Below are 27,290 nucleotides of genomic sequence, written 5' to 3'. Positions count from 1 at the left end.
TTCTCTCAGCCTGTCCCCACAGGGGAGATTCTCCAGCCCTCTGATCATCTTGTATGGAATTATGTACAGGAAAAGAGGAGGAAACAGCTGCATCCCAAATATTGTTTCAGTGAAATAACATTAAGTATATCTTAGCAGCAGATGACTGCAGGCCAGTACTGTCTCCCCAAAGATGCCAGTCCTTTCTGGAGGCTGTGTTCTCCTAGAAAACTCCTTTGACATCACATCTGCCAGCAGAAGAGGCAGTACAGACTGCCAGGAGCTGCCTGACTACTTCATTTGCTGGGGGGTTGGGAATTGTTTTAACAGTGAGTTCTGCAGAGTGCTCCCTAATGTGGTGGTTCCAGCGAGGAGACTGAAGTGAGGATTAGAAGCACAACGTGTTAGTAGCTCTGTGGAGGGTTCCTCTTGGCTGTGCAGTGTCATGAGTTTCCTCACTAACATCAGATCCCACTTTATGTTTGTGTCTTTGCCGTAGAAGATTCATTTCTTTGTAGTGGGGGAAAGCAGATGTGGTGTGTTTTGCATGATGCTGTAACTAACTGCCTAGCTGTGGTGCCTAGACTCAGTATCTGGCTTCTGAGGAGTGGTTCCAGTGTGTGCCTCCTCTAAACCCAGGCATCTCAATGTGTCTTGCACATCCTTCTTTGGAATGTTTGCATTGGCACAGGCTGCCCAGGGAGGTGGTGGAGTCACCATCCCTGGAGGTGCTCAGGAACCATGAGGGCATGGCACTTGGGGATGTGTTTTCATGGCTGTGGTGATGTTGGCTTGATGAGAAGGACTTGGAGTTAATAATATATGAGAGGCTCAACATGAGCTGGCAGTGTGCTCATGCAGCCCAGAAGGCCACCTGTATCCTGGGATGCATCAGGAGGAGAGTGGCCAGCAGATCCAGAGAGGGGATTCTGACTCTTTGCTCTGCTCTTGTGGGATTCCACTTTGAATACTGCGTCTGGTTCTGGCTTCCTCACCATAAGAAAGACACAGATCTGTTGGAACGAGTCCAGGGGAGGCCACAAAGGTGATCCAAGGGCTGGACTGCCTCTGCTGTGAGGATAGGCAGAAGGAGCTGGAACTGTTCAGCCTGGAGAAGAGTAATTGCCATGCAATACCTGAGGAGAACCTACAGGAAGGCTGGAGAGGGACTTTTACAAGAGTGTCCACCGCCAGGACCAAGGGGAAATGGATTTAAACTGAAGTAGAATAGGTTTAGAGTGGATATTAGGAAGACTCTGGAATGGATTGTCCAGAGAGGTTGTGGATGCCCCCTCCCTGGCGGGGACCAGGTTGGATGGGGCCTTGGGTAAGCTGGGCTAGTTGAGAGGTGTCTGTGCCCATGGCAGGGAGGCTGGGTTAGGTGATCTCTCAGGTCTCTTCCAGCCTAGGCCATTCTATGGTTGGGCTCAATCTTGGAGGTATTTTCTGGGTGAAACGATTCTGTGATTGAAGTGGGGTCAAAGCAGTGATGTTGATGGCATTTCCTAGATCCAGCTGTTTCCTTGGAGCTGTTCCCATTTGTCTGCTGGGAATGGGTCAGTTTGGGACGTTGTACACGCAAGCCATGAAGCAGTGCAGGCTTCTGCTTGAAGCCTTTCATCTTTTCAGATGCTTTTCCGTTTTCCAGTGTCTGTCAGTCAGTCCCTAAACTGCTTGTGGACTTCACTGGGCTTCCTACCAGTGTAATTGCTTATTATGTACAAATCCTTCTGTGTCCCATACTGCAGTGCTAGATGGATACTGCTCACCTGTCAGGCAAGGGAAGCTGCAAATAATCCTTTCCAAACCTCTTCAGGACAAGAAGCCTCTTGTGGGGAGCAGCTGAAGGAACTGGATTTGTTTAGCCTGGAGGAGGCTGAGGGGAGACCTCACTGCTCTCTACGGCTCCCTGAAAGGAGGCTGCAGTAAGGTAGGGGTTGGGCTCTGCTCCCTAGGATCAGGTGATAGAAGGGGAAGAAATGTCCTGGAATCGTGCCAGGGGAGGGGTAGGTTGGAGATGAGAAAAAACTGCAAGAATGGTCAGGGATTGGCACAGGCTACCCAGGTAGGTGCTGAAGTCGCCATGTCTGGAGGTGTTCAAGAAGCCTGTGGCCGTGGCACTTTGGACATGGTTTAGTGGCCATGGTGGTGTTGGGATGAAGGTTGGACTGGATGATCTTGGAGGGTTTTCCCTCCCAAACGACTCTAGGATTGTATGAGGTCAGGCATAATGTTGCTCAGAGCCCTGTTAAAGAGCTTGTGCGGGAGCAGCTTGCTGAGCTCCCTGAGCCAGACCAGCTCTTTGCTCTGACACTTCAGTGCTTTGTATGTCCTGCTGTTCCCCTTGATTTTGACAAGCAATCCAGCTCTGCCTTCAGATGACAGCTGCCTTCCTGTGATTCATTTCTGACCATTTTGGTACTTTGATTTCCATTCCCTTTTCCTGTCCATCTCCTTTCCCACTTTTCCTGCAAGAACATCAGACACCAGCCTGTGTGTTTTGGGAGAAATGCATTTCAGTAGAGCAGGAGCTGTTCCCCAAGCTGCTGTCCTCATGGTAGTTAGATTTCTGTCCTGCTTATCTTCCCTCTTGCTTTCTGAGCTTAATTTCTTTCTGGACATACTTGTGGCTTCATTTCTTCAGCATCAGTGCCTTAAAACACTTCAACATCTTTCATTTTTCATAGTGTTGAGTTTGAATTTTGGATGTTGAGAGAATTAAGTCTTGACTCATAGCACTTAACACAAAACTTTGCTGTCATGCTGCCATCCTGCCTCTATGTCAAAGCCAGGTTCTTTCTTTACTTGTATAGGTACAAATTCCCTAAATCCAGTTTTGCAGCCAAAGCTCACTGGATATAGCAAGAACTGTTTTTTGACACACAGAACAATGGCTACTGCAGCTCATAGCAATAGAGGCTAGAGGGCTTGTGCAGAGTAAGTGAAATAACTGTGAGGAAAAACAGAGAATCCTAGAATGGGTTGGGTTGGAAGGGACCTTCAAGAGCATCCAGTTCCTACCCCCTGCCATGGGCAGAGACACTTCCCACCAGCACAGGCTGCTCAAGGCCTCATCCAACATGGCCTTGAACACCTCCAGGCAGGGGCATCCACAGCCTCCCTGAGCAGCCTGTGCCAGTGTCTCACCACCCTCACTCGAGAATTTCCTCCTCATCTCCACTCTCACTCTCCCCTCTCCCAGCTCAAAGCCATTGTCCCTTATCTTGTCACTCCCAGCGCTTTTCAGGAGTCCCTCCCCAGCTCTCCTGGAGCCCCTTCAGCTGCTGATCTGTCAACAGCTGTTGCTGTAGACCATTTGTACCTTGGTTTCTGTGCGTCTTCCCTGGTTTCTGTATTGATAATTGCCTTTCAGTTCTTTTTACAACCACCAAGTGTTGACTGACAATGGAGCTATTCCTTCCTGCTTGTCTCTGCATGTCCTTCCCATTCCTCAAGGCTTGCCTGTGTGGGTGCTGTTTGGCTTCCAACAAAGCACATCTCAGATGTTTTTTAAGACTTACTCTGTAAGTTAATCACCTTTGCGAACAGTTTACTTGTTCTGTTGCCCTCTTTGTTTTGCCTTAATAGATCTTCTGCCTGTTGTCAACTTACTCGTTTGGGCTTGAAGGCAATAATTCTTTTCCTACAGAACCATTAAAACAGCTGTTTCAGCTGCTTCTGTGATCATTCCCCTCAGGGTTTTTTTGTATCTACCTTTGTGCTTTTTATTACTTTGCTTTTGGACTTGCAAATGTGAAGGACCTGATTTATAGTTCTTTTTGAGTGTAGCTTCCCCAGGTAAGTCCTGTTCAATATCTTTACTGATGATCTGGACCAGGAGATTGAGTCCAGCATCAGTAAGTTTGCAGATGACACCAAGCTAGGAGCAGGTGTTGATCTGTTGGAAGGTAGCAGAGCCCTGCAGAGGGACCTGGACAGGCTGCATGGGTGGGCAGAGGCCAATGGGATGAGACTGAAAAAGGCCAAGTGCAGGGTCCTACACTTTGGCCACAACAACCCCAAGCAGCACTGCAGGCTGGGGCCAGAGTGGCTGAGAGCAGCCAGGCAGAGAGGGAGCTGGGGGTGCTGGCAGAAAGGAGCTGAAGCTGAGGCAGCAGTGCCCAGGTGGGCAGCAGAGCCAATGGCATCCTGGCCTGGATCAGGAGCAGTGTGGGCAGCAGGACAAGGGAGGTTCTTCTGCCCCTGTGCTCAGCCCTGCTCAGGGCACACCTTGAGTGCTGTGTCCAGTTCTGGGCCCCTCAGTTCAAGAGCGATGTTGAGGTGCTGGAAGGTGTCCAGTAGAGAGTGGCATTGGAATGGGCTGCCCAGGGAGGTGGTGGAGTCGCCATGCCAGGAGGTGTTGCAGCCAAGCCTGGCTGGGGCAATTAGTGCCATGGCCTGGTTGATTGGCCAGGGCTGGGTGCTAGGTTGGGCTGGATGAGCCTGGAGCTCTCTTCCAACCTGCCTGATTCTATGACTCTATGCTTGTCTCAATGCCAGTGCACAGAAAACATCTGAAGTACTCCACTGTTGGCCAGGAAAGGCCATGACCTGTCAGCATAATGTCTGTCTTTTGCCAGGTTAACCTGTTCTGCACTTCAGTGCAGTTTCAAATTCTCACTGCAGTGTTCTGTGGTCTTGGTTGAGGTTTTTGTTGTGGTTTTTTTTGGCTGGTTGTTTTTTTGCCAGAAATGAACTGCAGGCATTTCTGCTGTCAGTATCTCTGCAGTGCTAACTTGGACAGTTCATAGCATCATAAAATGGTTTAGGTTGGAAGGGACCTCAAAGCTCATCCAGTTCCAACCCCCCTGTGCCATAAGCAGGGACACCTCCCAGTAGAGCAGGTTGCTCAAGGCCTCATCCAGCCTGGCCTTGAACACCACTCCAGTCTCCCTGCCATGGCCAGGGATACATCTCCAGCGGACCTGGCTGCTCGAGTTGGTGAAATGTGTCTCTGTGCTCTGTAAATGATTACTCCCTGGCTTGCCTACTTGCTCTATGGAATTGAATCCTGTGAGGTAGGAGCTTTGATATCAACCACTCTTGAAACTTGCTTTATTTTGGGCTTTAGGAACCCAAGAAGTTTCATCAGTAAGCAACAAACCCCAACCCAACCAACCAAACCCACAACAAAACAGACAAACAAAACAAAAACCCAACAAAATCAACCACAAAGAAACAAACCCCAAACCAAACACCCCCTGCCAAGACACACCCAAACAGACAGAAGAAATCAAGCCAGTTCCTGAAGGGAGCTGCAGGAGAGCTGGGGAGGGACTTTTGACAAGGGCTGGGAGAGAGGTTATGTGTACAGGATATGGACTCCACCTCCCTGCTCAGCCTCTTCCAATTTCTGACCACTCCTGCAAGGAAAAAACTCCTCTTCATGTCTAACCTAAACCTCCCATGGCACAGCTCGAGGCCATTTCCTTATGCCCTGTTGTTATTTAATTGGGAGGAGAGGCCCCAGCCTCTTTTCAGGCAGCCATAGTGATCAGTGAGGTCTCTCAGCCTGCTCTGGAAGGGACAGTAAACATCTGTGTCCCATGTTCACACTGAACTCTTTGGCTGGCTGAGAGCTCAGGGGCCTCACTTTCATTTCTGGGAAGGAAAGGGAGGCAGCAGCAGCAGTTAGTGGATTTGAGTGGCTGCATGTGGACCTGTCGCCGGGGCCCTGAGCAAGCTGCTCTAGGTGGAGGTGTCCCTGCAGAATGCACGGGAGCTTGGACAAGCTGAGCTTTGAGGAGCCCTTCCAAACCGCTGCATTCTGTGATGCTATGCATGTAAGCATACACAGAGCAGAAGCAATTACTCCAATTCATTTATCTTAACCTTAGAGCTATTAATGTCACAGAATGTTAGGGGTTGGAAGGCACCCTTAAAGATCACAAAGCCCACCTCCCCCCTGCCAGAGTAGGGTCACTCAGGGCAGGGCAAACAGCAACACGTCCAGGTGGGTTTGGAAAGCCTTCACAAAAGGAGACTCCACAGCCTCTCTGGGCAGGCTCCAGCACCCTCAGACTGACAAAGGTTCCCCTCCTGTTCCTATGGCACCTCCTCTGCTCCAGCTTGCCCTCAGTGCTCCTTGTGCTGCCCTTGGCCACTCCTGGGCAGGGCCTGGCTGTGTCCTCCGGACACTGCCCTGCACATCTTTAGCACTGCACTGGGGGCAGCCCTCAGGCTGCTCTGCTCCCTCAGCCTGGCCTCACAGGAGAGCTTCCACTGCCTGCAGCAGCTCTGTGGCTCTGTGGTGGACTCTCCCAAGCAGTTCCCTGCAGTTTTTCTTGCACTGAGTGGCCCAGAAATAACATCCATGTAGCCCCGGATCCTATAGAGGCATAGATGAGTGCCTGGAGGAGTTAAACTGAAGAGGCAGATGACTGTTTGGAGTAGTTCCGGAGGATCATGACTTAAAACAACCTGCAGGGGCTGTGAGCTGTTCGGAACTTGTAGTTCCCTTTTACTGCTTTCTTTAAAGAGTTCAATTCACTTCCAGGGGTTACAACATGTGAGTGTATCAGAGAGACTTGTCAGAGTAGGGAAGGATGAAAGACTCTGAATCTTACTGCCCCAAAATCGTAGATTACCCTGGTTTTGTGCTTACTTGGGGTGACAGACCCATAGTAAAGGGTCAGGTCACTGAGGCTGATGGTGAATTAATTGTGTGATACTGGTGAGATGTGATGGCAGCTGACTGAGCAGATGGTTGGAATGTTTGAGATCAACTTTCTAGAAGCAATTAAAACATTACCTTCTAGCATGCTGCAAATAACATAACTTGGGGCTTTGCCCTGATACCTGCTGTCTGTGGGAGCAGATGTCACTTAGTGATCTTTAAAGAGTCCAGGAGAGCCACAAGGGTTGGATCACCTCTGCTCTGAGGATAGGCTAAGGGAGCATATCCTCATAGAGAAGACTCCAAGTGGACCATAGAGCAGCTTTCCAATACCCAAAAGTAAACTACAGGAGGGCTGGAAAAGGACTTTTCATGGGATTATAGAATCATTAAGATTGGAAAAGACCTTTCAGATCATTGAGTCCAACCATAAACCAACTACTGTTAACCACTAAATCATATCCTGACGCTCCACAGGTTCTTGAACACCTCCAGGGATGGTGACCCCTCCTGACAGCCTGTTCCAGTGCCATACTACTCTCTCAGGAGAGAAGTTTCTCCAGGTGCCCAGTCTAAAGCTCCCCTGGCACAACTGAAACCCGTGGGGGTGTCTAGCGACAGGATAATGGCTTGAAGCGGAGTGAGAGCAGGTTCAGACTGTACCTTGGGTAGCATTTGTTTGTTTTGAGGGTGAGATAGTGAAACAGGCTGCTCAGGGGTTGTTGATGCCCCCTCCCTGGAGGTGTTTATGGCCAGGTTAGATGAGGCTTTGGGCAACCAAGTCTGGTTGAGAGGTGTCCCTTCCCATGGCAGGGAGGTTGGAGTAGATGATCTGTGTGGTCACTTCCAGCCTGAGCCACTCCATGATTTCTGGGTCACCTACATGTGCCTCTTGATTTTCATCTCCCTCATGAAAGCAACTTGCATTTTTTCCTCTTGTTCTATGCTTTCTTAGGTAGTTGAGAGGGAATTTTGCCCTTGAATTTGGCTTCTGTGATTGTTGAGTTTTCCTGCTTTAAATCCACTCTGGGTTTCAGTAGAGGCTACCACAGTTTAAACAAACAAAAAGAGGTGCCAAGTGGATAATGATTACTGCTTAGAAGCGATGAAGATCTGTTGGGTTTGTTTACTGCGTTCAGTCAGGCTCTAATGAAATGCTCACAACAAAAGGCGCTGAAGAGCTGCCAGCAGGGACTGCGCTTTCTGCACGTCTGAGCAAGTGAAAGGGATCGGAGCTGACACAGCTTCTCTGCTCGCTCCCTCTGCTAGTGCGAAGGGAGAAGAGGTTTGCTTCCTGCACAGTTCAGATCAGCTTTCAATGGTAAATGAAGAAATGTCTGGTTGAGCTTCACGTGGAGCAGATGTTTTGTTGTAGCTTCTCAGGGAATCACAGAGTGGGGTGGGTTGGAAGGGACCTTCAGGAGCATCCAACCCCCTCCCACCAGCACAGGCTGCTCAAGGCCTCATCCAGCCTGGCCTTGAACACCTCCAGGGAGAGGACATCCACAGCCTCCCTGGGCAGTCTGTGCCAGTGTTTCACCACCCTCAGTCTCAAGAATTTCTTCCTCATCTCCAGTCTAAACCTCCCCTCCTCCAGCTTAAAGCCCTTGCCTCTCATCCTGTCAGTCCCAGCCCGTATCAAAAATCTCTCTCTGCTTTCCTCTTATGTGCAAATCTTTCTTCCCAAGTAGTCACAAGTGCAGACAAGTGTTTGAACCACCTTGGGTGTCTGTTTGAAGCACAACATCTTTTCTTTAGAAAAAAGACCTGGATGGCTTCAGGTTTGGCACATGGTCCAAATACAACAGACACTGCTGGAAGTAAGGCTTGTGTGAAGTGAGACACTGGCACAGGCTGCCCAGGGAGGCTGTGGATGCCCCTGCCTGGAGGTGTTCAAGGCCAGGCTGGATGAGCAAGCTGGGCTGGTGGGAGGTGTCCCTGCCCATGGCAGGGAGATTTGAGCTGGGTGATCTTCAAGATCCCTTCCAACTGAGAGCATGCTGTGATTCTGTGAAGCAGTCTCAAAGGTGTGCTAGTTTGAGCCTAGCTAGAATGTTTTGATAAGAAGAATGAGATGCTAGGCTGTGAAAAGGAAGCAGTGGTGATGTCTGCTGCACTCAAACCTGCTGAGGTGGGTAAGAACAGGAACATAAACATGGTTAAGGGAGTCACTCTCTGTCTCTTGGGGCTGCAAGAACTTCTCTCTAACCTGACCTGCCATCTGTGTGACTAATCCTTCTGCTTCCTAACCCCCCTGGCTGTCCCTCCAAACTACTTTGAGTGTAAGGCAAAGTCTTACCATACGGTAGAGGGGTGGGGAGAGGTGGAAGGGTGGTTGGGAGCCCCTCCTGGGGACTCAGGTTTCTGGGAGGGCTGCTGTGTTTCCATTCCTTTTAACTGGTACATTTCTGGACAGACTGTCAATGCCTGCTTGTACCTTGTGCTAAGCTGTCAATAGAAAGCTGTGGTCCATTTCCAGATCAGCTGAGCCCAGTCTGGGTGATTTTCTTACGGGGGGGGGGGGGGGGCAGGGAACACCCAAACCATCGCAAAAGCCAGAAATGCTCTCTAGATACCTGCACAGTTCTTGCAGAGGGCACCAACGTTTCTTTTGCCTCTGGCACCAGCACAACCAAAGATGGTCTCATCTGCCCTACAGCTGAGAACAGGAAGTTTCCCCCCCAGGATGGAGTAGCAACACTTTTGGGTGCTTTTTGCTTCCCTAGCACTAAGCACAGTCCCTTGCAGGGCTCCTTCGTGTCATTTCGGCTAGGTTGTTGCCTGCGGCTCTTGCACCTCCAGGGGCCCATTCATGCTCTGGCTCTTTCTGGCTGCCTTTGCTGTTGCAAGTTTGTAGGATGAGAGGACTCTGGCGTTCCCTGGCTTCCATGTCCCCTGGTGTTCCTGCCTGAGCCAAGTAGCTTGTGCTTGGTAGAGCTCCAGGCTTGCTGCATGCCACCTCTCCGCTCTCCATGCATGCAGTACAAGTGCTGGGCAGACACTTTTCGTGCACCACTGCCCAAGCAGAATGGAACAGTCTGAAGCCAAAAAATCTGCTTGCCATTGATGGGTCATACTCTTGAAAGTAGCCCAGGGTACCACACACCTCTTCTTGTCCTGTCTGTGGCCAGTACTGACCTTCATTCTTCCAGTTCTCATTCCTCAGGAAACAGGAATGCTCCTGCTTCGTGACTTGCCTTTGCCAGACTGCAAGCAATGGCTTCCTCAAGCTCTACTGAAGAGTGCATTGGGCTGCTCCTGGGTACACAAGTGCCTTACATTAGCATCAACCTCTATTGCTCATCAGGCAGACTGAGGGCACCCTCAGCAAGTCTGATGATGATAGCAAGCTGAGTGGTGTGCTTGATGAGACTGAGGGATGGGATCCATCCAAAGGGACCTGGACAAGCTGAAGAGGTGGGCTCAGGAGAACATTATGAGGCTCAGTAAGGCAAAGTGCAAGGTCCTGTCCCTAGATCAGGGCAATCTTCATATCAGTCCAGGCTGGAGGATGCTGAAGTTGAGAGCAGCCCTGCAGAGGAGGACATAGGGTTGCTGGGGGGTGAGAAGCCACACAGGAGCCAGCAGCAGGCATTGGCAGCACAGAAGGTTGATGGCAGCCTGGGCTGCATGCATAGTAGTGAGGCCCCTTTCCTGAAGATACTCAAGCTGAGGCTGGACAGGGCTCTGGGCAACCTGATCTAGTGGAGGATGTCCCTGCTGACTGCAGAAGGGGTTGGACTGGGTGAGCTTTGGAGGTCCCCTCCAACCCAGGCCATTTTTGTGATCCCAAAGGTCTCTCTGGTTCTCTGATTCCATGGTTTCAAAAGTGACTCAGTTCTTTGTGCCACAGCCTCACAGTGGTGCTAATTCTGGAGGTTTGTTTCTTTGGAAATCTTCTGATCTCTGAGGCTGCACTGTCTGCTGAGCAGCCTGATGCTGCATAAGGCAAGCTCTGGGGTCTTGGGCAATAAGACAACAATGCCTTAGCTATCTGCTCAGCACATAGCTTTTTCTCTCCTCCCTACCAGCCTCAGTGTTTTGTGCTGCAGAGCTCAGCCGCGGGCAGGCGCCGGGCTGGGGCACATTGTGAGCACTCTGCTCTGGTCTGCAGGGGACAATGGCCACAGTGTCACCAGGGCCTACACAGGGCCAGTTGATGGTGTGACTGTGGAATCACACTGGTGTGTGGAATCCACTGAAATCTGTAGGATAAGCAATTGCAGAAATTCCTTTAAGCTGCCAGACCTCTGCAAATGCCATGGTGTGGCCCCACTGGGGATGCCACAAATAGCAGAGCAGCCATGAAGGGGCTGGCTCAGGCTGGGAGACTCAGTGCCAGGGGAGCTCAGTCTGGCTGGGGCACAGGGTTCAGCACCAGGGCCTGTCTTTATCAGTGATCTGGGTGAGGGCATTGAGGCACCCTCAGTAAGTCTGCAGATGACACCAATCTGTGTGACTGTGTCCATCTGCTAGAGGGAGGCTTTACAGTAAGATCTGGACAAGATCCCTTGGTCTGCTGGCCACACTACTCCTGACCCAGGCCAGGGTGCTGTTGGCCTTCTTGGCCACTTGAGCATACTGCTGGCTCATCTTCAGCCGCCCATCAGTCAACACCCCCAGGGCCCTCTCTGCTGAGTAACTCTCCAGGCACCCTGCCCCAGGCTGGTGGCATCCGTGGGGTTGTCGTGGCCCAGGTGCAGCACTGCCCCCATGACCCTGCTGGAGCTCACACTGGTGATGAGGCTGCAGTGACTGTCAGCAGCAGACTGTGCTACTGAAACTGCCCTCCTGGGATAACCTCACCTTCGCTTTCTTGATGTTGTTAGTGGCTTCCACAAATACTGCTGTGAAGGAAAATGAACTTCTTTAATACTGGGCCTGATTTTGGGGTATCTGATGGGTTTGTTTGGTACTGAGAGGGTTACTAAATGTACACATAGAAGGCAGCCCTCTTAAGTTCTGCTCCTCAAAACCTCTGCACTGTCAGCAGCTGGCTGTGTTGGTTCTGTTCTGCTTACACTTGTGTGCTCCCTCTGTGGTCTCGTCACTGACTTGTGCAGCTTTGTTGCTCCTTTTGTCTCCTGAAGATGCTGATGTGCTTTGGTCTTCTTTGAAAGGAGTCTGCCAGAGTCACTGAGATGAATGCACAGAGCTCGGCGTGTGCCAGGGAGCAGGGGTGGACACTGGGAGTCCTTTCATCTGTAGCAGATCATCATGTAGCAAAGAGTCGTGGGCTGCAGGCACTGCAGTGTATTCAAGTGTAGAGTGCAGGCCTCCAGAGCTGCATAGACCCAGGAGAGCCTGGAAAGTGTAATCTTTTGTTACTCCATTCCCCCGAGCCCTGCAGCTCTACCAACACAGACAGTTCTGGCTGTTCTCCTGCTCCTTCCTCCCTCTCTGCTCCCGGGAGGATGCACAGAGCTTTACCTTGGCTTTGCTGTGGGGGACTGAGGCCTGGTTCAGCCTTAGCAATGCTACCACCATTGTATGCTTGTGCCTGGAGCATCCTGGCTTGCCCTGGGGCTGGCAAGCAGAATTTGTAGCTGTGTCACTCAGGTATGGGGGGGACAGAGAGGCACAAGCCCTATGAGGAGAGGCTGAGGAAGCTGGGCTTGTTTAGCCTGGAAAAGAGGAGGCTCAGGGGTGACCTCGTTGCTGTCTCTTCTCCCAGGCACCCAGCAACAGAACAAGAGGACACAGCCTCAAGCTGTGCCAGGGCAGGTTCAGGCTGGATGTCAGGAGGAAGTTCCTGGCAGAGAAGGTGATTGGCACTGGAATGGGCTGCCCAGGGAGGTGGTGGAGTTACTGTCCCTGGAGGTGTTGAAGCCAAGCCTGGCTGGGGCACTTAGTGCCATGGTCTGGTTGATTGGCCAGGGCTGGGTGCTAGGTTGGGCTGGATGAGCCTGGAGCTCTCTTCCAACCTGGGTGATTCTATGATTCTATGGTGGAGGAGGTGGGGGGAGGCATATGAGGCCTGGGATTTTGGCCTGATTCAGAGGGAGGTTATGGAAAGCCTAAAGAGGTTCTTCTGGAGAACCGTGGCCAGGGTTGACTATGGATTTGTGTCTTTATGGATGTTTCTGTAGTGGTTTATGTTGTTCTGAGTAGTACTTCCATTAAACTTCCAGCTCTTTTCAAGTGTTTCCTTTTCTCCTCTTGAGAGGTGTAAAGAGCTCTGTCTTTGCTCCCTAATCCTAAGGCATGAAGCTGGCTCCCATGGAGGAGTCTTCCAGTGTTTTAAAACTAAAGGCCCAGGCAAACTAAGAAACACTTCGTGACACTTCCTTAGTGGTGCAAAGTCTCTCAACCAGTGTAGAGACTGAGTTTCCCTGGTGCATTCAAGTCCACTCTTTTGGTCAAATGAACACAAAGCTGCAGTATGTTTAATGAAGACTCTTGCTGATGGTATTTGGGTTTGGTTTGTGTTTCAGAAAAGAGCAAAAGGCCAAGTGCTGTTTGACAAAGTGTGTGAGCATCTCAATCTCCTGGAGAAGGACTATTTTGGGCTGCTCTTCTTTGAGAATGCAGAACAGAAGGTAAGCCTGCAAGCAGGGCTTGGTTGCTTTATTTTCTGTCTTTCTACGTTGCCACTGACTTGAGCAATTGAGGTCTGTTGTCCTGGGTCCAGTGCTAGTTAATGTTGCTGTTAGCAACATGGGCAGTGCCGTTGAGGCACCCTCAGCAAGTTTGCTGATGACACCAAGCTGTATGGTGCAGGGAACTCACTTGAGGGCAGAGATGGCATCCAGAAGGAGCTTGACAGGCTTGAGAAGTGAGCCAGTGCCAGCTGCATGGGGTTCAAGGTCCCACAGCAGGCTGGGCCGACCTCAGGTACAAATCCAGTCTGGGTGCAGAGTGGGTTGAGAACAGTCCTGAAGAAAGAGCCTAGGGGGTGCTGGGTGCTGAGCAGCTGCCCAGGAGCCAGCAGTGCCCCCAGGCAGCCCAGCAGGCAGCTGTGTGCTGGCTGCAGCCAGAGCAGTGTGGGCAGCAGGGCAAAAGAGGGTATTCTGCCCCTTGAATCTGCTCTGCTCAGACCTCACCTCCAATCCTGCCTCCAGCTCTGGTGTCCCCATCAGAGGAAGGACACAGAGCTGTGGAGTGAGTCCAGAGGAGGCCACAAAGATGCTGCAAGGGCTGGAGCAGCTCTGCTGTGAGCACAGGCTGAGGGAGCTGGGGGTGTGCATCCTGCAGAGAAGACTCCAGAGGGACCTTACATCTGCCTGCCAGTGCCTGAAGGGATCCTGCAGGAAGGCTGCAGAGGGACTTGTGCTGAGGGGATCTGAGACAGGCCAAGGGGGAATGGTTTGAAGCTGAGGCAGAGCAGGGTTAGAGTGGAGCTGAGGAAGTTCTGCAATATGAGGGTGGTGAGACACTGGCACAGGCTCCCCAGGGAGGCTGTGGATGCCTCCCCCCTGGAAGTGTTCAAGGCAAGGTTGGATGAGGCCTTGAGCAGCCAAGTCTAGCTGAGAGGTGTCCCTGCCCATGGCAGAGAGTTTGGACGAGATGATCTCTGAAGTCCCAACCTAAACCAGTTCATGTTTCTCTTTTTTCCCATCTCAGTAGCTGCTCTTTGTGATGCTTTTTTCCTCCTGTTACAACTGCTTCCTCTTCAGTTGAACACAGCACCAACCCTCGACCTCCAGGAGCAGTCAGCACTAAATGCTTCATTCTTGTGCACTCCTCACAGCCACCCATTTATGACCCAGCTGTTGAAGCTGGTGGCAGCTGTGGGGTGTGGAGACTGAATGCCAGGCACCCTGCTGAATTAGAGCTGCTCCCTGCTGCAGCCCCAGGGTACCATTGGAGGAGGAGTCCCATTGGCTCCTCTCTGGCAGGGCTGTGTGCAGCTGGCAGTCGTTGTCTGCAGATCACACTGGGTTCTGTTAGCTTTAGTGCACATGTCCAAGCTGCTTAGGTCAAGACCACTTGGGCCAAACTGCTCATTAATGATTTCTTTCAGTTTGCAAATGCTAGATTTGCTGCTCTAGAGTTCAGTGAGTGGTTTCACTGCCTTGCACCCTCAGACGTTCATGAATGTTCCATTCACACGGTAATTGCTCTGCAGGAGTGTTGGAAAGCTTCTGCTCTTCTGCTCTGGGCAGCAGCTGGAAAGGCTGCTCCTCTGGATCTCTACTAAATACTTCTGTCCAGGGCGAGGAGGCTTTGTTGTTCTCTGACAATTCATTGCTTTCACTCATCTGTAACCTCACCAGTCACAAACTAAACAAACTCTGCTGGAGCAAAGTGCTGCATGGACACTTTTGTTCCCAAAGGCAGACCTGTCCATCCTGAATGCAGAGGTCTGTTTCAGGGTAGGCTCTTTCAGCAGTGTTTGTTTTATCCATAGCAAAAGCCATGGATGTAAAAAACACAATCCCTGTAATTCTCACAGAATGCTTTGGCTTGGAAGGGGCCTTCAACATCATCCAGTTCCCACCCCCTGCCATGGGCAGGGACACCTCCCACCAGCCCAGGCTGCTCAAGGCCTCATCCAACCTGGCCTTGAACACCTCCAGGCAGGGGCATCCACAGCCTCCCTAGACAACCTCTACCAGTGTCTCACACCCTCACTCTAAAGAATTTCTTCCTAATCTCCAGTCTGTTATGCATCTAAAGGGAGTATAAGCATCAAGTTTTATTTGATAGAGGGGGAATGGAAGCTGGGGACAAAGTCAGCTTCCAGTAGGCTTAGCCTAGGTTTGGAATATCACAGAATGAATTGCCTGACTTCTGTAAAGAAGAGATTGTTCTCATGTTCTGTACTGCTTTATAGCGATGAAAGCTAAGGAACAGAGAGCAGCATGTACTGAGGAGCCCTGGCTCTCTGCTAGCATAGAAGGTAGCATGGCCTAATGCTTACTTTAGATGTGGTGTGCAGTAAATTAGGAGTTTAAGCTACTTCTGATTGTCTTTGGGACTGTACTAATACAGCTGTGTATTGTTTTGCAATATGGTTTATACCAATACTGAAAACCAAGGATAAGTCCTCTCTTCCCAGCTCCCAGCTCCAGCTCCCTCAGCCTCTGTACTAGACAAGTGCTGTTAACAGATTAAATGCAAAAAAATCAGTTTTTACAGGGGCAGTTTTTATATATATATGGATATGTATGTAACTTCTCCTGCTTTAAGACATCTGTGACCTCTGCTTTTCATAGCTGCCGTAGTTCTTAGAGAGATGCAGTGCAGAACATGGCTACAAAGGAAGAGATCTGGGACACTGCTCCAGAAAATCTGGATAGCACTTGTTCTGCTTAAGGAGAAAAGCTGCTGTCTGCTGGAAAAGCCCAGATGGGGAAGACCACAGGAGCCTTCTGATGGTTTTAGCTGAGGCTCACTTCAGCTACATGGTTTGGGTTGGAAAGGATCTTGAAGATCAGCCAGTTCCAGCCCCCTGCCATGGGCAGGGACACCTCCCACCAGCACAGGTTGCTCAAGGCCTCATTCACCCTGGCCTTGAACACTACCAGGGAGGGGGAATCCACAGCCTCCCTGGGCAGCCTGTGCCAGTGTCTCACCACCCTCACTCTGAAGAATTTCTTCCTCATCTCCAGCCTCAGTTGCCCCTCTCCCAGCTCGAAGCCATTGTCTCTCGTCCTGTCACTCCCAGCCCTGTCAGAAGTCCCTCTGCAGCTCTCCTGTAGCTCCTTCAGGTACTGGAAGGCAGGTCTAGGGTCTCCCTGGAGCCTTCTCTTCTCCGCTGTGCACACCCCCAGCTCCCTCAGCCTCTGCTCACAGCAGAGCTGCTCCAACCCTTGGATCATCTTTGTGGCCTCCTCTGGACTCTCTAGCAGCTCTGTGTCCTCCTCCTGCTGGGGACAGGTTTGGAGGTGAGGCCTGAGCAGAGCAGATTTCAAGGGGCAGAATACCCTCTTTTGCTCTGCTGCCCTGACTGCTCTGGCTGCAGCCAGCACACAGCTGCCTGCTGGAGTGCACTGCCTGGTGAGGTTAAGAAACACCAACAGATACACCTTTGGCAACACTTGTGCTGGCACTGAGCTCCTTCTTGTCCTTGGCTTCACCACTCAGTTGCTAATTCTTTCCCACTTGGCACATCTGCCTTTGCAGAGTGCTGAGTCCTGCTGGCAGGCAGGTTGTGTGCCTGGGTCTCTGCTGTGGGTCTGGCTGGGGGAAGTAAAGGCTCAGACACTGCCCAAATAAACTCTCATTCACTGTGGTTAAAGGGCTCATGTGTCCAGTCCCTCACCCAGTCTATTTGCTGACCCCTCTGGGTACAGTAAGTAAAGTGGATTATCTGAGTTACTGCTTTCTCCTAAGTCTTATTCCCCCAAATTGTGTTTTTGGATGATCAGACACAAAACAGACTCTTTGCACAGGCGAATAGTAACTGAAATGCTCTGAGCCACTTCTTAGACACAGGTGATACAAACTAGTTCTGATTTTGAGGTTTATTGGTGAGGCAACTACATCTGGAAACTGTCTTCATTTGTACTGCCTCAGCTCTGCCTTGGTGAGGCCACAGCTGGAGTATTGTGTCCAGTTCTGGGCTCCCCAGTTCAAGTGAGATAGGAACAGGCTAGACAGAGGCTGTGAGGCTGCTGAAGGGCCTGGCACATCTCTGCGATGAGGAGAGGCTGAGAGCCCCGGGGCTGATTAGCCTCAAGAGGAGAAGGCTGAAAGTAGATCTGAGCAGTGGTTACAAATACCTGAGGTGGCGTGAAGCAGGGGCCAGGCTCTTTGCAGCGGTGTCCTGGGATAAGACAAGGAGCAATGGACACAAACTGGAACCTAGGGAGCTCCACCTCACTTGTTTGGTGTGAGGGTGCTGGAGGCCTGGAGCAGGCTGCCCAGAGAGGCTGTGGAGTCTCCTTCTGTGGAGACTTTCAAGTCCCACCTGGATGTGTTCCTGGGTGACCCTGCTATGGCAGGGGTTTGGACTTGATCTCCAGAGGTCCTTTCCAATGCCTGATGCTCTGTGATGCTCTGGTCGAGCTGTGCCCAGTGTGTCACTGCTAACATCCTGCATGTGCATAGGGAGCTTTGCTTCGGGGGAGGTCAGATAAAGGCCTGGCTTTTAGGCTCTCCCTAGCAGTTAGGTACCAGAACTACAGTGTGTGTGTCTGAAGACAAATGGTGAGGATTGTAAGTCTGGACTTGAAGAGCAGCATCACCCTGAGTGACTGTGTGTGTGAGCAGAGTCACAGAGATTACAGAGCCATTCCTGCAAAGTCTGCTGATGTTGGTGAAAGGAGATGAGAGAGAGCTGCTTCTGTCCTCTGGAGCTTGCAGCTCACCCCCACCTTGCAGAGCAGCAGGCCACGAGGAGCCCGAAGGATGCAGCAGCCAGCAAGGGAGTGGCACTGCCCAGGTTCATTTGTGTGCAGAGCAGGGGAGGTGTGCAGGCAAATCATGTGCTCGGCTTTAGCATTCTCTAGGTAGTTTTAAATAGAGCAAGTCTCAACCATCTTGGTTTGATGACCTTAGAGGTCTTTTCCAACCATAATAATGACAGAATCACACAGAGAAACATGCAGGCTGGCACAGCCCCTCAGGAGCACTGAGCCCAACCTAGAACCCTGCTCTGCAAGAGTCACTTCAAACCATATCCTCAAGCACCACATCCAAACACCTCTAAACGCACCCAGGGTGGGTGACTCCACCACCTCCGTGGGCAGCTCATTCCCTGACCACTCTCTCCATGAAAAACTTTTTCCTCATGTCCAGTCTAAACCCCCCCAGTGTCAGCCTGAGGCCACTCTCCCTTGTTCTGTCTCCAACAGCAGAGCCCACAGTTGCCTGGTTATGTAACACTACACATTTTAGCTGCACTGCATGAAATGACTTCATCCTGGGGTGAAGAGATTTTGACTGCTGGTTGCTTTGTGTTTGTTTTTCAGAACTGGCTAGATTCTGCAAAGGAGATCAAGAGACAAATTCGAAGTAAGTACTTCTGTATTCAGATGTTCTGCTCCTTTTATCCTCTCTCAGAGCTGTTCTTCATGAAATGAGCAGCCTGGGTGTTGACTGAATTGTATACTTAGAGCAGGAAAATGATCTTGTACCTGGCAGTGATGTGTTCAGCCCTGGAACAGAGAGCAAAGCTTTTCTTTCTCAGCACTGTCTGAGGAGAGCGAGAGTGGCTCAGCCTTGTGCTGTGGAAGTTAATTACCACACTGTTAAACTTGAGCTCCTCATTGATCAACGCTCCTGATCTTAGCCCTGAAGAAAAAAGCCCTGGGGGTATTGGTTGCTGAGCAGTTGCCCAGGAGGCAGCTGTGTGCTGAGCTGTGGCCAGAGGAATGAAGGCAGCAGGGCAAGAAAGGCCTGTAACTAGTGGAGTCCCACAGGGGTCAGTACTGGGACCAGTTCTGTTCAATGCATTCATCACTGCCCTGGCTGAGGGCACAGAGGCACTGTCAGCAAGCTTGCTGCTGGCACAGAGCTGGGTGGAGAGGCTGAGAGCCCTCAGGCTGTGCTGGCATTCAGCCAGGCTTAGCCAGGCTGGAGGGGTGGGCAGGGAGAGATGGAATGGAATGCAACAAGGGCAAGGGCAGAGTCTGACAGCTGGGAAAGAACAACCCCAGGGGGCAGGATGGGTTGGGGCCTGAGCTGCTGGAAGGCAGCAAAGGGGAAAAGGACCTGGGGGTGTTGGTGGATGGGAGGGTGAGCATGAGCCAGCAATGTGCTCTGGTGGCCAGGAGGGACAATGCCATCCTGGGGTGAGTTAGAAGGGCTGTGGGTAGTAGGTCAGAGAGGTTCTCCTGCCCTCTGCTCTGCCCTGCTGAGGCCACATCTGAAGTACTGTGTCCATTTCTGGGCCCCCCAGTTCAAGAAAGATGTAGAACTGCTTGAGAGAGCCCAGCACAGAGCCACAAAGATGAAGGAAATGGAACATCTCTGTTAGGAGGATAAGCCTGAGGGCTGCCCTCAGTCATGTTGATAAAGATGTGCAGGTGAGTGCCAGAGGCTGGAGCCAGCTCTGCTGGGTGATGCCAGGGACAGCACAAGGGGCAGTGGTGGAAGCTGAGGCAGAGGAAGTTCCATGGAAACAGGAGGAGGAATTTTTTCCCTGTGAGGGTGCCAGAGCCTGGCACAGGCTGCCCAGGGGGGCTGTGGAGTCTCCCTCTGGAGACATTGCAGAGCTGCCTGGATGTGTTCTGTGTGACCTGCTCTGGGTGCTGCTGCTCTGGCAGGGCTTGGCCTGGCTGAGCTTGGAGGTCCCTTCCAGCCCCTGACATTCTGTGATTCTGCCCCTTGGCTCTCCTCTGCTTTGCTCAGACCTCACTTCCAATCCTGCCTCCAGCTCTGGAATCCCCAGCAGAAGGAGGACACAGAGCTGCTGGAGAGTGTCCAAAGGAGGCAACAAAGATGAGCCAAGGGCTGGAGCAGCTCTGCTGTGAGGACAGGCTGAGGGAGCTGGGGGTGTGCAGCCTGGAGAGGAGAAGACTTTAGAGCTGTCTGCCAGTGCCTGAAGGGATCCTGCAGGAAGGCTGCAGAGGGGCTTCTGCTGAGGGTGTCTAGAGCCAGGCCAAGGGGGAATGGTTTGGAGCACCCAGGATGCTCATCTCTGCACCCAGCATGGGACTGGTCTGGTCTATCTGAGGTCAGCTGTGCCCACCTAAGGGGAGTACAGCTGGCGTGGGAAGGAACAGGCACATGCAGGAGGTGAATGCATGCTGAAGAGGGGGCTGAGAGGAGAACCAAAGAGCACTTTAGTCTCCCACTGGATTCCATGGTGTCTGGTGGATATAATCACACTGCGGCTGGCTAGGGCTGGGATCAGCTGTGTTCACTGGCATCAGAGGAGACAATGATTATGGTGACAGGAAAGCCATGGCCTTTTTAGAAAGGAGTAAGTGGAGTAATGAGAGAGTAAACTTCTTGTGCTTGTGACTTGGTTCAGTTTGGGGGAGGTGAGGAAGTGCTCTGTAATCCTTTGGAAGTGGCTTAGAACAGATGAAATGGTACAGCAGGGAAGGCAGCTGGTGACAGAGCTTGGGCTCTGCATTTAGACCTTTCTCTCTTTTGTGCTGAGGATGGTTCTCAATATCCTCTTGTTAATGGGCATCCAGTGGGTCAGACTGGGGACTGAGACCCAGCCAGAGGGGCTAGCCAGGCTGGGCCTCAGCATAGTAGCTGGGTAGGGCTTTGGTACTTGCAGGCATATTTAGCCAACTAAATGACATGGACTTGAAACGAGTTGGAACAGCTCTGGTATGAGGACAGGCTGAGGGAGCTGGGGTTGGTCAGCCTGGAGGAGAGAAGGCTCTAGGGAGACCTTAGAGCTGCCTGCCAGTGCCTAAAGGGGCTATGAGAAGGCTGCAGAGAGGCTGTATCCAAAAGTCTGCAGTGAATGGATGAGGGCAATGGCTTCAAACTAGAGCAAAGCAGATTGAGATTGGATGTTAGGAACAAGTCCTTTGCTATGAGAGTGGTGGAACACTGCAACAGATTGCCCAGGGACGGGGTTGAGACCCCTTCCATGGAGATACTCGAGGCTGGACAGGGCTCTGGGTGACCTGATCTAGTTGAGGATGTCCCTCTGACTGCAGGGGGTTGGACTGGATGAGCTTTGGAGGTGCCTTCCAGCCCAGACCATTCCATGATTTTATGGTGGGTTTTTTGTTGGTTTTGGTGGGGTTTTTTGGTGCTTTTTTGGTTGCTGCTGGGGTTTTATGCATTGGTTCTGTGGTGTATTCTGCAGCCTAATCAGCTGCTCAGGAAAGAGGAGGGTACAGAAGAATAACTCTGTAGTTCAGTAGGTCTGTTTTCAAACTGCACAGTAGACCACAGAGGAGTAAATTCCTGAACCCCATTCTGTGAGAATAATGTAACAGGAGTTTTGCAGTGAAACACTTGGGAAGTCTGGAAGCTTGGATTTGGAGTGCTGAGAGAAGTTAGAGTTAGGGAAGGGCTCTGCCTGGCTGATTGCAGTGCTCACAAAGCAGATGGTTCTGCTCCACCGTCAATATCCAGGGCTCACTTGCTGCACCTCACACTAGACCAAGTTGCTTAAGGCCCTGTCCAGTGGTCTGGAACACCATCCACAACCTCCCTGGGCAGCCTGTTCTAGAGCCTCACCACAGGTGCTTTAAGGGTTCCCTAGAGCCTTCTGGGCTGCCAGCAACCATTGCTGCCTCATGCTGAATTATTCATCAGCCAACACCCCCAGGTCCTTCTCAAGGCTGCTCTCAAGCCGTTCTCTGCCCAGCCTGGATTTGTGCCTGGGATTGCCCCAGCCTGGATGCAGGACCTACACTTCACACAGAGAATGTTAGGGCTTGGAAGGGACCTCTGGATATCATCAAATCCCACAGCCCTGCCAGAGCAGGAGCAGAGCATCCAGCACAGGTCGCACAGGAACACATCCAGGCAGGGCTGGAAAGGCTCCAGAGAAGAAGACTCCACAACCTCTCTGGGCAGCCTGTGCCAGGGCTCTGGACCCTCACAATCCAGAAGTTCTTCCTCACGTTGAGGTGGAACCTCCTGTGCTGCAGCTTCCATCCATTGCCTCTTGTCCTGTGCCAGGGCACAGGTGAGCAGAGGCTGTCTCTATCCCTTCCTTCCTGACCCCCAGCCCTCAGCTAGTGACAGACATTGCTCAGATCCCTCTCAGCCTTCTCCTCTGCAGACTCTCTGCCCCAGGGCTCTCAGCCTCTCCTCAGCAGGCAGTGCTGCAGTCCCTTCAGCACCCTTGCAGCCCTCCCTTGGACTCTCTCCAGCAGATCCCTGTCCCTCTTGAAACTGGGGAGCCCAGACCTGGATGCAATATTGCAGGTGAGGTCTCAGCAGGGCAGAGCAGAGGGGCAGGAGAACCTCCCTGGATCTGCTGGCCACACTCTTCTGAATGTCTCCCAGGACACTCTTGGTGTTCTTGCCCACCAGGGCTCATTGCTGTCCATGCAGAAGTTGCTGCCCACCAGCACTCCCAGGTCCTTCTCCACAGGCTGCTTCCAGCAGTCACCTCCCAGTCTGTCCTGGTGCAGTTTATTTTCCTTCCCAGGTGCAGGGCTCTGCACTGATCCCTGCTGAACCTCATCAAGTCCCTCTTTGTCCAGCTCTGAGTCTGCCCACTTGGCCTCGTTGAATTTGATAGGGTTGGCTTGGGCCCACCTCCCAAGCCTGTCCAGGTCCCTCTGGATAGCTTCCCTTCCCTCCAGCCTGGTGAAATCTCTGTCCACCTATTTCATGTAAAGAGCTATAGATCTGTACAAGTTGTAGCTAATCTTGGTGCAGGTTAACTACCCCAGAGTGTAGCTGGTGAGGAGAGCTGAGCACCTGTGCCCAGGGAAGAGTGATGCAGAAGTGCTTCTGTGTCTGCTAGTACTATGGAATGATTTTGGAGTTTGGAGGCATGTGAGTTTGTGAGCTGGATCAGTCCCAGCAGGACTGTCTGTACTCTGCATTTTGAACTGGCCTGGCTGAAGGTGTAGAGAAAGGGTGTAGGCATGGGGGGTAAGGCAGGCGGCCCAGTAAGGGCCCCCTGCGAGGGTCTGTAGCTGGAACCTGCTTATGCCAACCTGCAGGTAAGCAGGGAACGCTCAGGTGTGTTCCTCACCAGCAGAGGGTTAGAACTGGCAGGTGCTGGAATGCACTGCAGGGACAAAGGCCTCCAGCCAAGCCTGCAAGCTTGGAGGAAATCAAGCCCTGGGAAGTGCCCAGGGAGGTGGTGGAGTGGCTGTCCCTGGAGGGGTTCAAGAAACTCATGGACATGGCAGTGTGGGAGATGGTTTGTTGGGTGATGGCTGCACTGGATCTGGGAGCTCTCTTCCACCTGAAGCAGTCCTGTGATCTGTTAGTGCCTGGAGTTTTCTTGAGGGCAGTTTAAGACAAATCACCTAAGCAGTTTTCTTAGTTTTCATGAGCCACTTCTACATCTGCCTCTGCCAGCTGCATCTGTCCAGTCACACAGTGCCCCAGAATGTTAGCTGAGACACAGGAGATGGTCATGAGCTCAAGGCAGAAAAAGTCTTTACTGGACCCCCCCTCAGTGACTGCCCAGTCTGGGTGGGATGTGAAGCTCATGAATTACATGCTGCTAGCTGCTTGGGTCTGCTGCATTCTTCTTCCCTAAGCATGTGCCTAAAGCTGCCACAGAAGCGTTGTGAAGGTAACAAGGGGGCTAGGAAAAGCTTCTGACATTTCTATAGCCCATATTATTAAACATCAAAACAGAGAAGCCTTAGCAGGGGCTGAATGTTAAAGATCATTTTAAATATCAGAGGCACTTACTCAGTTTTTGTCTCAGCCACTCATAGTATGGATATTGTGTGAGGACAATAATGTTTGTATGCCTCTGCTCTGCAGCTCTGAACAATATGCTGCAGTGAGCAGTACAGACATAGGCTGCACTCTGCTGTGGCCTTGCTGGTCTCTGTGCAAGGCATAAATGTGCTGTCAGTCAGCAGGCAAAACAGAGTCATGGAGTGGGCCAGGCTGGAAGGCACCTGCAAAGCTCACCCACTCCAGCCCCTGCAGTCAGCAGGGACATCCTCCACTAGAGCAGGCTGCCCAGAGCCAGTCCAGCCTCACCTTGAATATCTCCAGAGAAGGGGCCTCAGCCACCTCCCTGGGCAACCTGCTGCAGTGTTCCACCTCCCTCACGGTGCAGAACTTGTTCCTTACATCCAATCTAAACCTGCTCTGCTCTGGTTTGAAGCCATTGCCCTCGTCCTGTCACTGCAGGCCTTTGCACACAGTTTCACTCCATCCTTCCTGTAGCCCCTTCAGATACTGGAAGGCAGCTCTAAGGACTCTCCAGAGCCTCTTCTTCTCCAGGCTGCACACCCGCAGCTCCCTCAGCCTGTCCTCACAGCAGAGGTGATCCAACCTCTTGATCACTCTCATGGCCTTCTCTGGCCCTGCTCCATCAGCTTCGTGTCCTCCCTGTATTGAGGGCTCCAGAGCTGGATGCAGCACTGCAGGGGAGGTCTCACCAGAGCAAAGTGGCAGAATCCCCTCTCTGGATCTGCTGGGAACACATCTCTGGATGCAGCCCAGGATGTGATTTGCCTTCTGTGCTGCAGCCTCACACTGCTTGCTCCTGTCCAGCTCCTCACCCACCAGCACCCCTAAGTCCTTTCCTCAGGGCTGCTTTCTGTCACCTCCTCCCCCAGCCTGTTCTGAGTGAGGATTGTTCTGGCCCATGTGCAGAACCCTGCACTTGCTCTAGTTGAACCTCCTGAGGTTCACCTGGGCACACCTCTGCAGCCTGCCCAGGTTAGCAACTGCTCAGAAAACACTTGGCACAGACTCAACTACAGCTGCTTGAGTTTTCACATGGGTTAGCTGTGGAATTCAGGAGGAGGCATCTGGAATTGCTCACATAGCCTGTGCTCCTGAGGACTTGTTCTCAGCACTGAAGGGCTGCTCACCTTTGTTTCTTTTAACCAAAGAGTATTTTTGCTGAATCTTTCACCAAGAGAAAAGAAGCAAGAGAAAGAAAACAGAGTGTTGAGAGCATTCTTTCTCTTCTCATTTCCTCAGAACGTTCAGGAGATCTGCAGTGCAGTGTTCCTGCTTTGTGCTTGGAAAGGACATGGCAAAGCACAGCTGCATTTGCTTCATGCAACAGTAGAAGTCTTTCTCAGACTTGTCCATGTGTATGTTTGCACTGTAGAATAAAATCTGCTGGAATTGGGGAAGTTCTGCTTTTGCCAAGTTCCCAGTGCTTTACACTCAGAGTATTCCTCTTGCACTGTTACAGTACAGGGAGAGTCACAAGGGCTGGAGCAGCTCTGCTGTGAGCTCAGGCTAAGGGAGCTGGGGGGGTGCAGCCTGCAGAGAAGGCTCCAGGGGACCTTAGAGCTGCTGCCAGTGCCTGAAGGGATCCTGCAGGAAGGCTGCAGAGGGACTTTTTGTTACAGCATCTAAAGCCAGGCCAAGGGGGAATGGTTTGAAGCTGAGGCAGAGCAGGATTAGACTGGAGCTAAGGAAGAGGTTCTGCAGTAGGAAGGTGGTGAGACTGGAATAAGTCACCCAGGGACACTGTGACTGACTCCCCCCTGGGGGTGTTCAAAGCCAGATTGGATGAGGCCTTGAGCAGCTGAGTTCAGTTGAGAGGTGTCCCTGCCCATAGTGAGGAGGTTGGATTAGATAATCTCTGAGGTCACAGGCTCACAGAATGTTAGGGGTTGGGAAGGACCTCTGGAGATCTTTGAGTCCATCCCTCCTGCCAGAGCAGGATCACAGAATCTAGTGCAGCTCACACAGGAACACATCCAGACAGGGCTGGAAAGGCTCCAGAGGAGGAGACTCCACAGCCTCTCTGGGCAGCCTGTGCCAGGGCTCTGGGACCTTTACAGTCAAGAAGTTCTTCCTCATGTTGAGGTGGAACCTCCTGTGCTGCAGCTTCCATCCCTTGCCTCTTGTCTTGTGCCAGGGCACAGGTGAGCAGAGCCTGTCCCTGTCTTGTCCCTTTTGACTCCCAGCCCTCAGGGATTGATTAGATCTCCTCCCAGTCTTCTCTTCTCCAGACTAAGCAGCCCCAGGTCCCTCAGCATCTCCTCACCAGGCAGTGCTCCAGGCCCCTCATCATCTTCATAGTCCTCCCTTGGACTCTCCCCAGCAGATCCCTGTTCCTCCTGCACTCGGGAGTCCAATACAGTATTACAGGTTAGGTCTCAGCAGGGCAGAGTAGAGAGGGAGGAGAACCTGCTTGGATCTGCTGGCCACACTCTTCTTAGAGCACCCCAGGATCACATTGGCTTCTTAGCCACCAAGGCACATTGCTGTCTAGGGATAGCATCTTGATTGGACACTGGAATGGGCTGCCCGGGGAGGTGGTGGAGTCGCCGTCCCTGGAGCTGTTCAAGGCAGGACTGGACGTGGCACTTGGTGCCATGGTCTGGCCTTGAGCTCTATGGTAAAGGGTTGGACTTGATGATCTGTGAGGTCTCTTCCAACCCTGATGATACTGTCATACTGTGAGTCCTTCTCTGGAGACTTTCAAGACCCATCTGGATGTGCTCCTGTGTGACCTGCCCTGGATGATCCTGTTCTGGTGGGGGGTGGTGTGCACTTGGGCTGCAGAGGTCCCTTCTAACCCCTAACTTCTGTGATTCTACAACTGTCAGCCATGGAGGAGTGGGAAATAAACACAAATTCAGTGCAAGAGTCCTTGAACACAGAGTGTCTCCAGAGTGCTCCTACATTGTGGTTGTTTTCAAAGTAAAAACTGATTCTGATATTGCTGTGACTCACTGGAAACCATTCTTTACAAAGCTAACCTTGCACTGTCTGCAGAGGTGAGTTTCTGTCTGATACTGAAAGCAATCCTTGCTTCTTCCTAACAGACTGTGAAGAGAGAGGGGAAAGCACTTCCCTCCAGATTTCAGTGCTTCAGGATATATCTGGCTGCCTGTTGCAGAAAGGCTCTTTGCTTCAGCTGGTTGGCATTAATGACCAGATGTTTTCCATGTTTAGGTTTGCCTTGGGTATTCAGCTTTAATGTGAAGTTTTATCCTCCTGACCCTTCACAGCTGACTGAAGACATCACTAGGTATGCAGAGCTCCTGAATTCAAGCTTTAAATTCACTCTTACTCTAATTTGAAGGCCATGTGAAATATCTTCTTCACTTTCTGGGTGCCATAACAGATTTGGCTGTTACTGTAGCACACTACAGATGCTCTCACACCAATTGCTTTTGGGATTCTGGTTGAAAAGGCAAGGTGAGAATTTCAGGAAGAAACTTGAGAGATAAGAATTAAATAAATTGGGAAGGGACTTTTGATA

At 51.6% G+C, this 27,290-nt stretch overlaps 1 protein-coding gene across 19 annotated transcripts in view; it reads left to right on the top strand.

Annotated features, from left to right (window-relative positions):
* EPB41L2 (erythrocyte membrane protein band 4.1 like 2) overlaps positions 1-27,290 on the top strand; it is a 141,924-nt gene that overhangs the window by 70,031 nt on the left and 44,603 nt on the right. For all 19 annotated transcript variants that reach the window (XM_064170237.1, XM_064170256.1, XM_064170248.1 and 16 more), the window contains exons 5-7: positions 13,030-13,134; positions 18,454-18,496; positions 26,981-27,056. In XM_064170237.1, coding sequence (XP_064026307.1) covers positions 13,030-13,134; positions 18,454-18,496; positions 26,981-27,056 — 224 coding nt within the window. The remainder of the gene's footprint in view (positions 1-13,029; positions 13,135-18,453; positions 18,497-26,980; positions 27,057-27,290) is intronic.

This window comes from Pogoniulus pusillus, chromosome 33 (genome assembly GCF_015220805.1).
Source record: "Pogoniulus pusillus isolate bPogPus1 chromosome 33, bPogPus1.pri, whole genome shotgun sequence".
Taxonomy (NCBI): domain Eukaryota; kingdom Metazoa; phylum Chordata; class Aves; order Piciformes; family Lybiidae; genus Pogoniulus; species Pogoniulus pusillus.
This window is presented reverse-complemented; position numbering and strand designations above follow the sequence as displayed.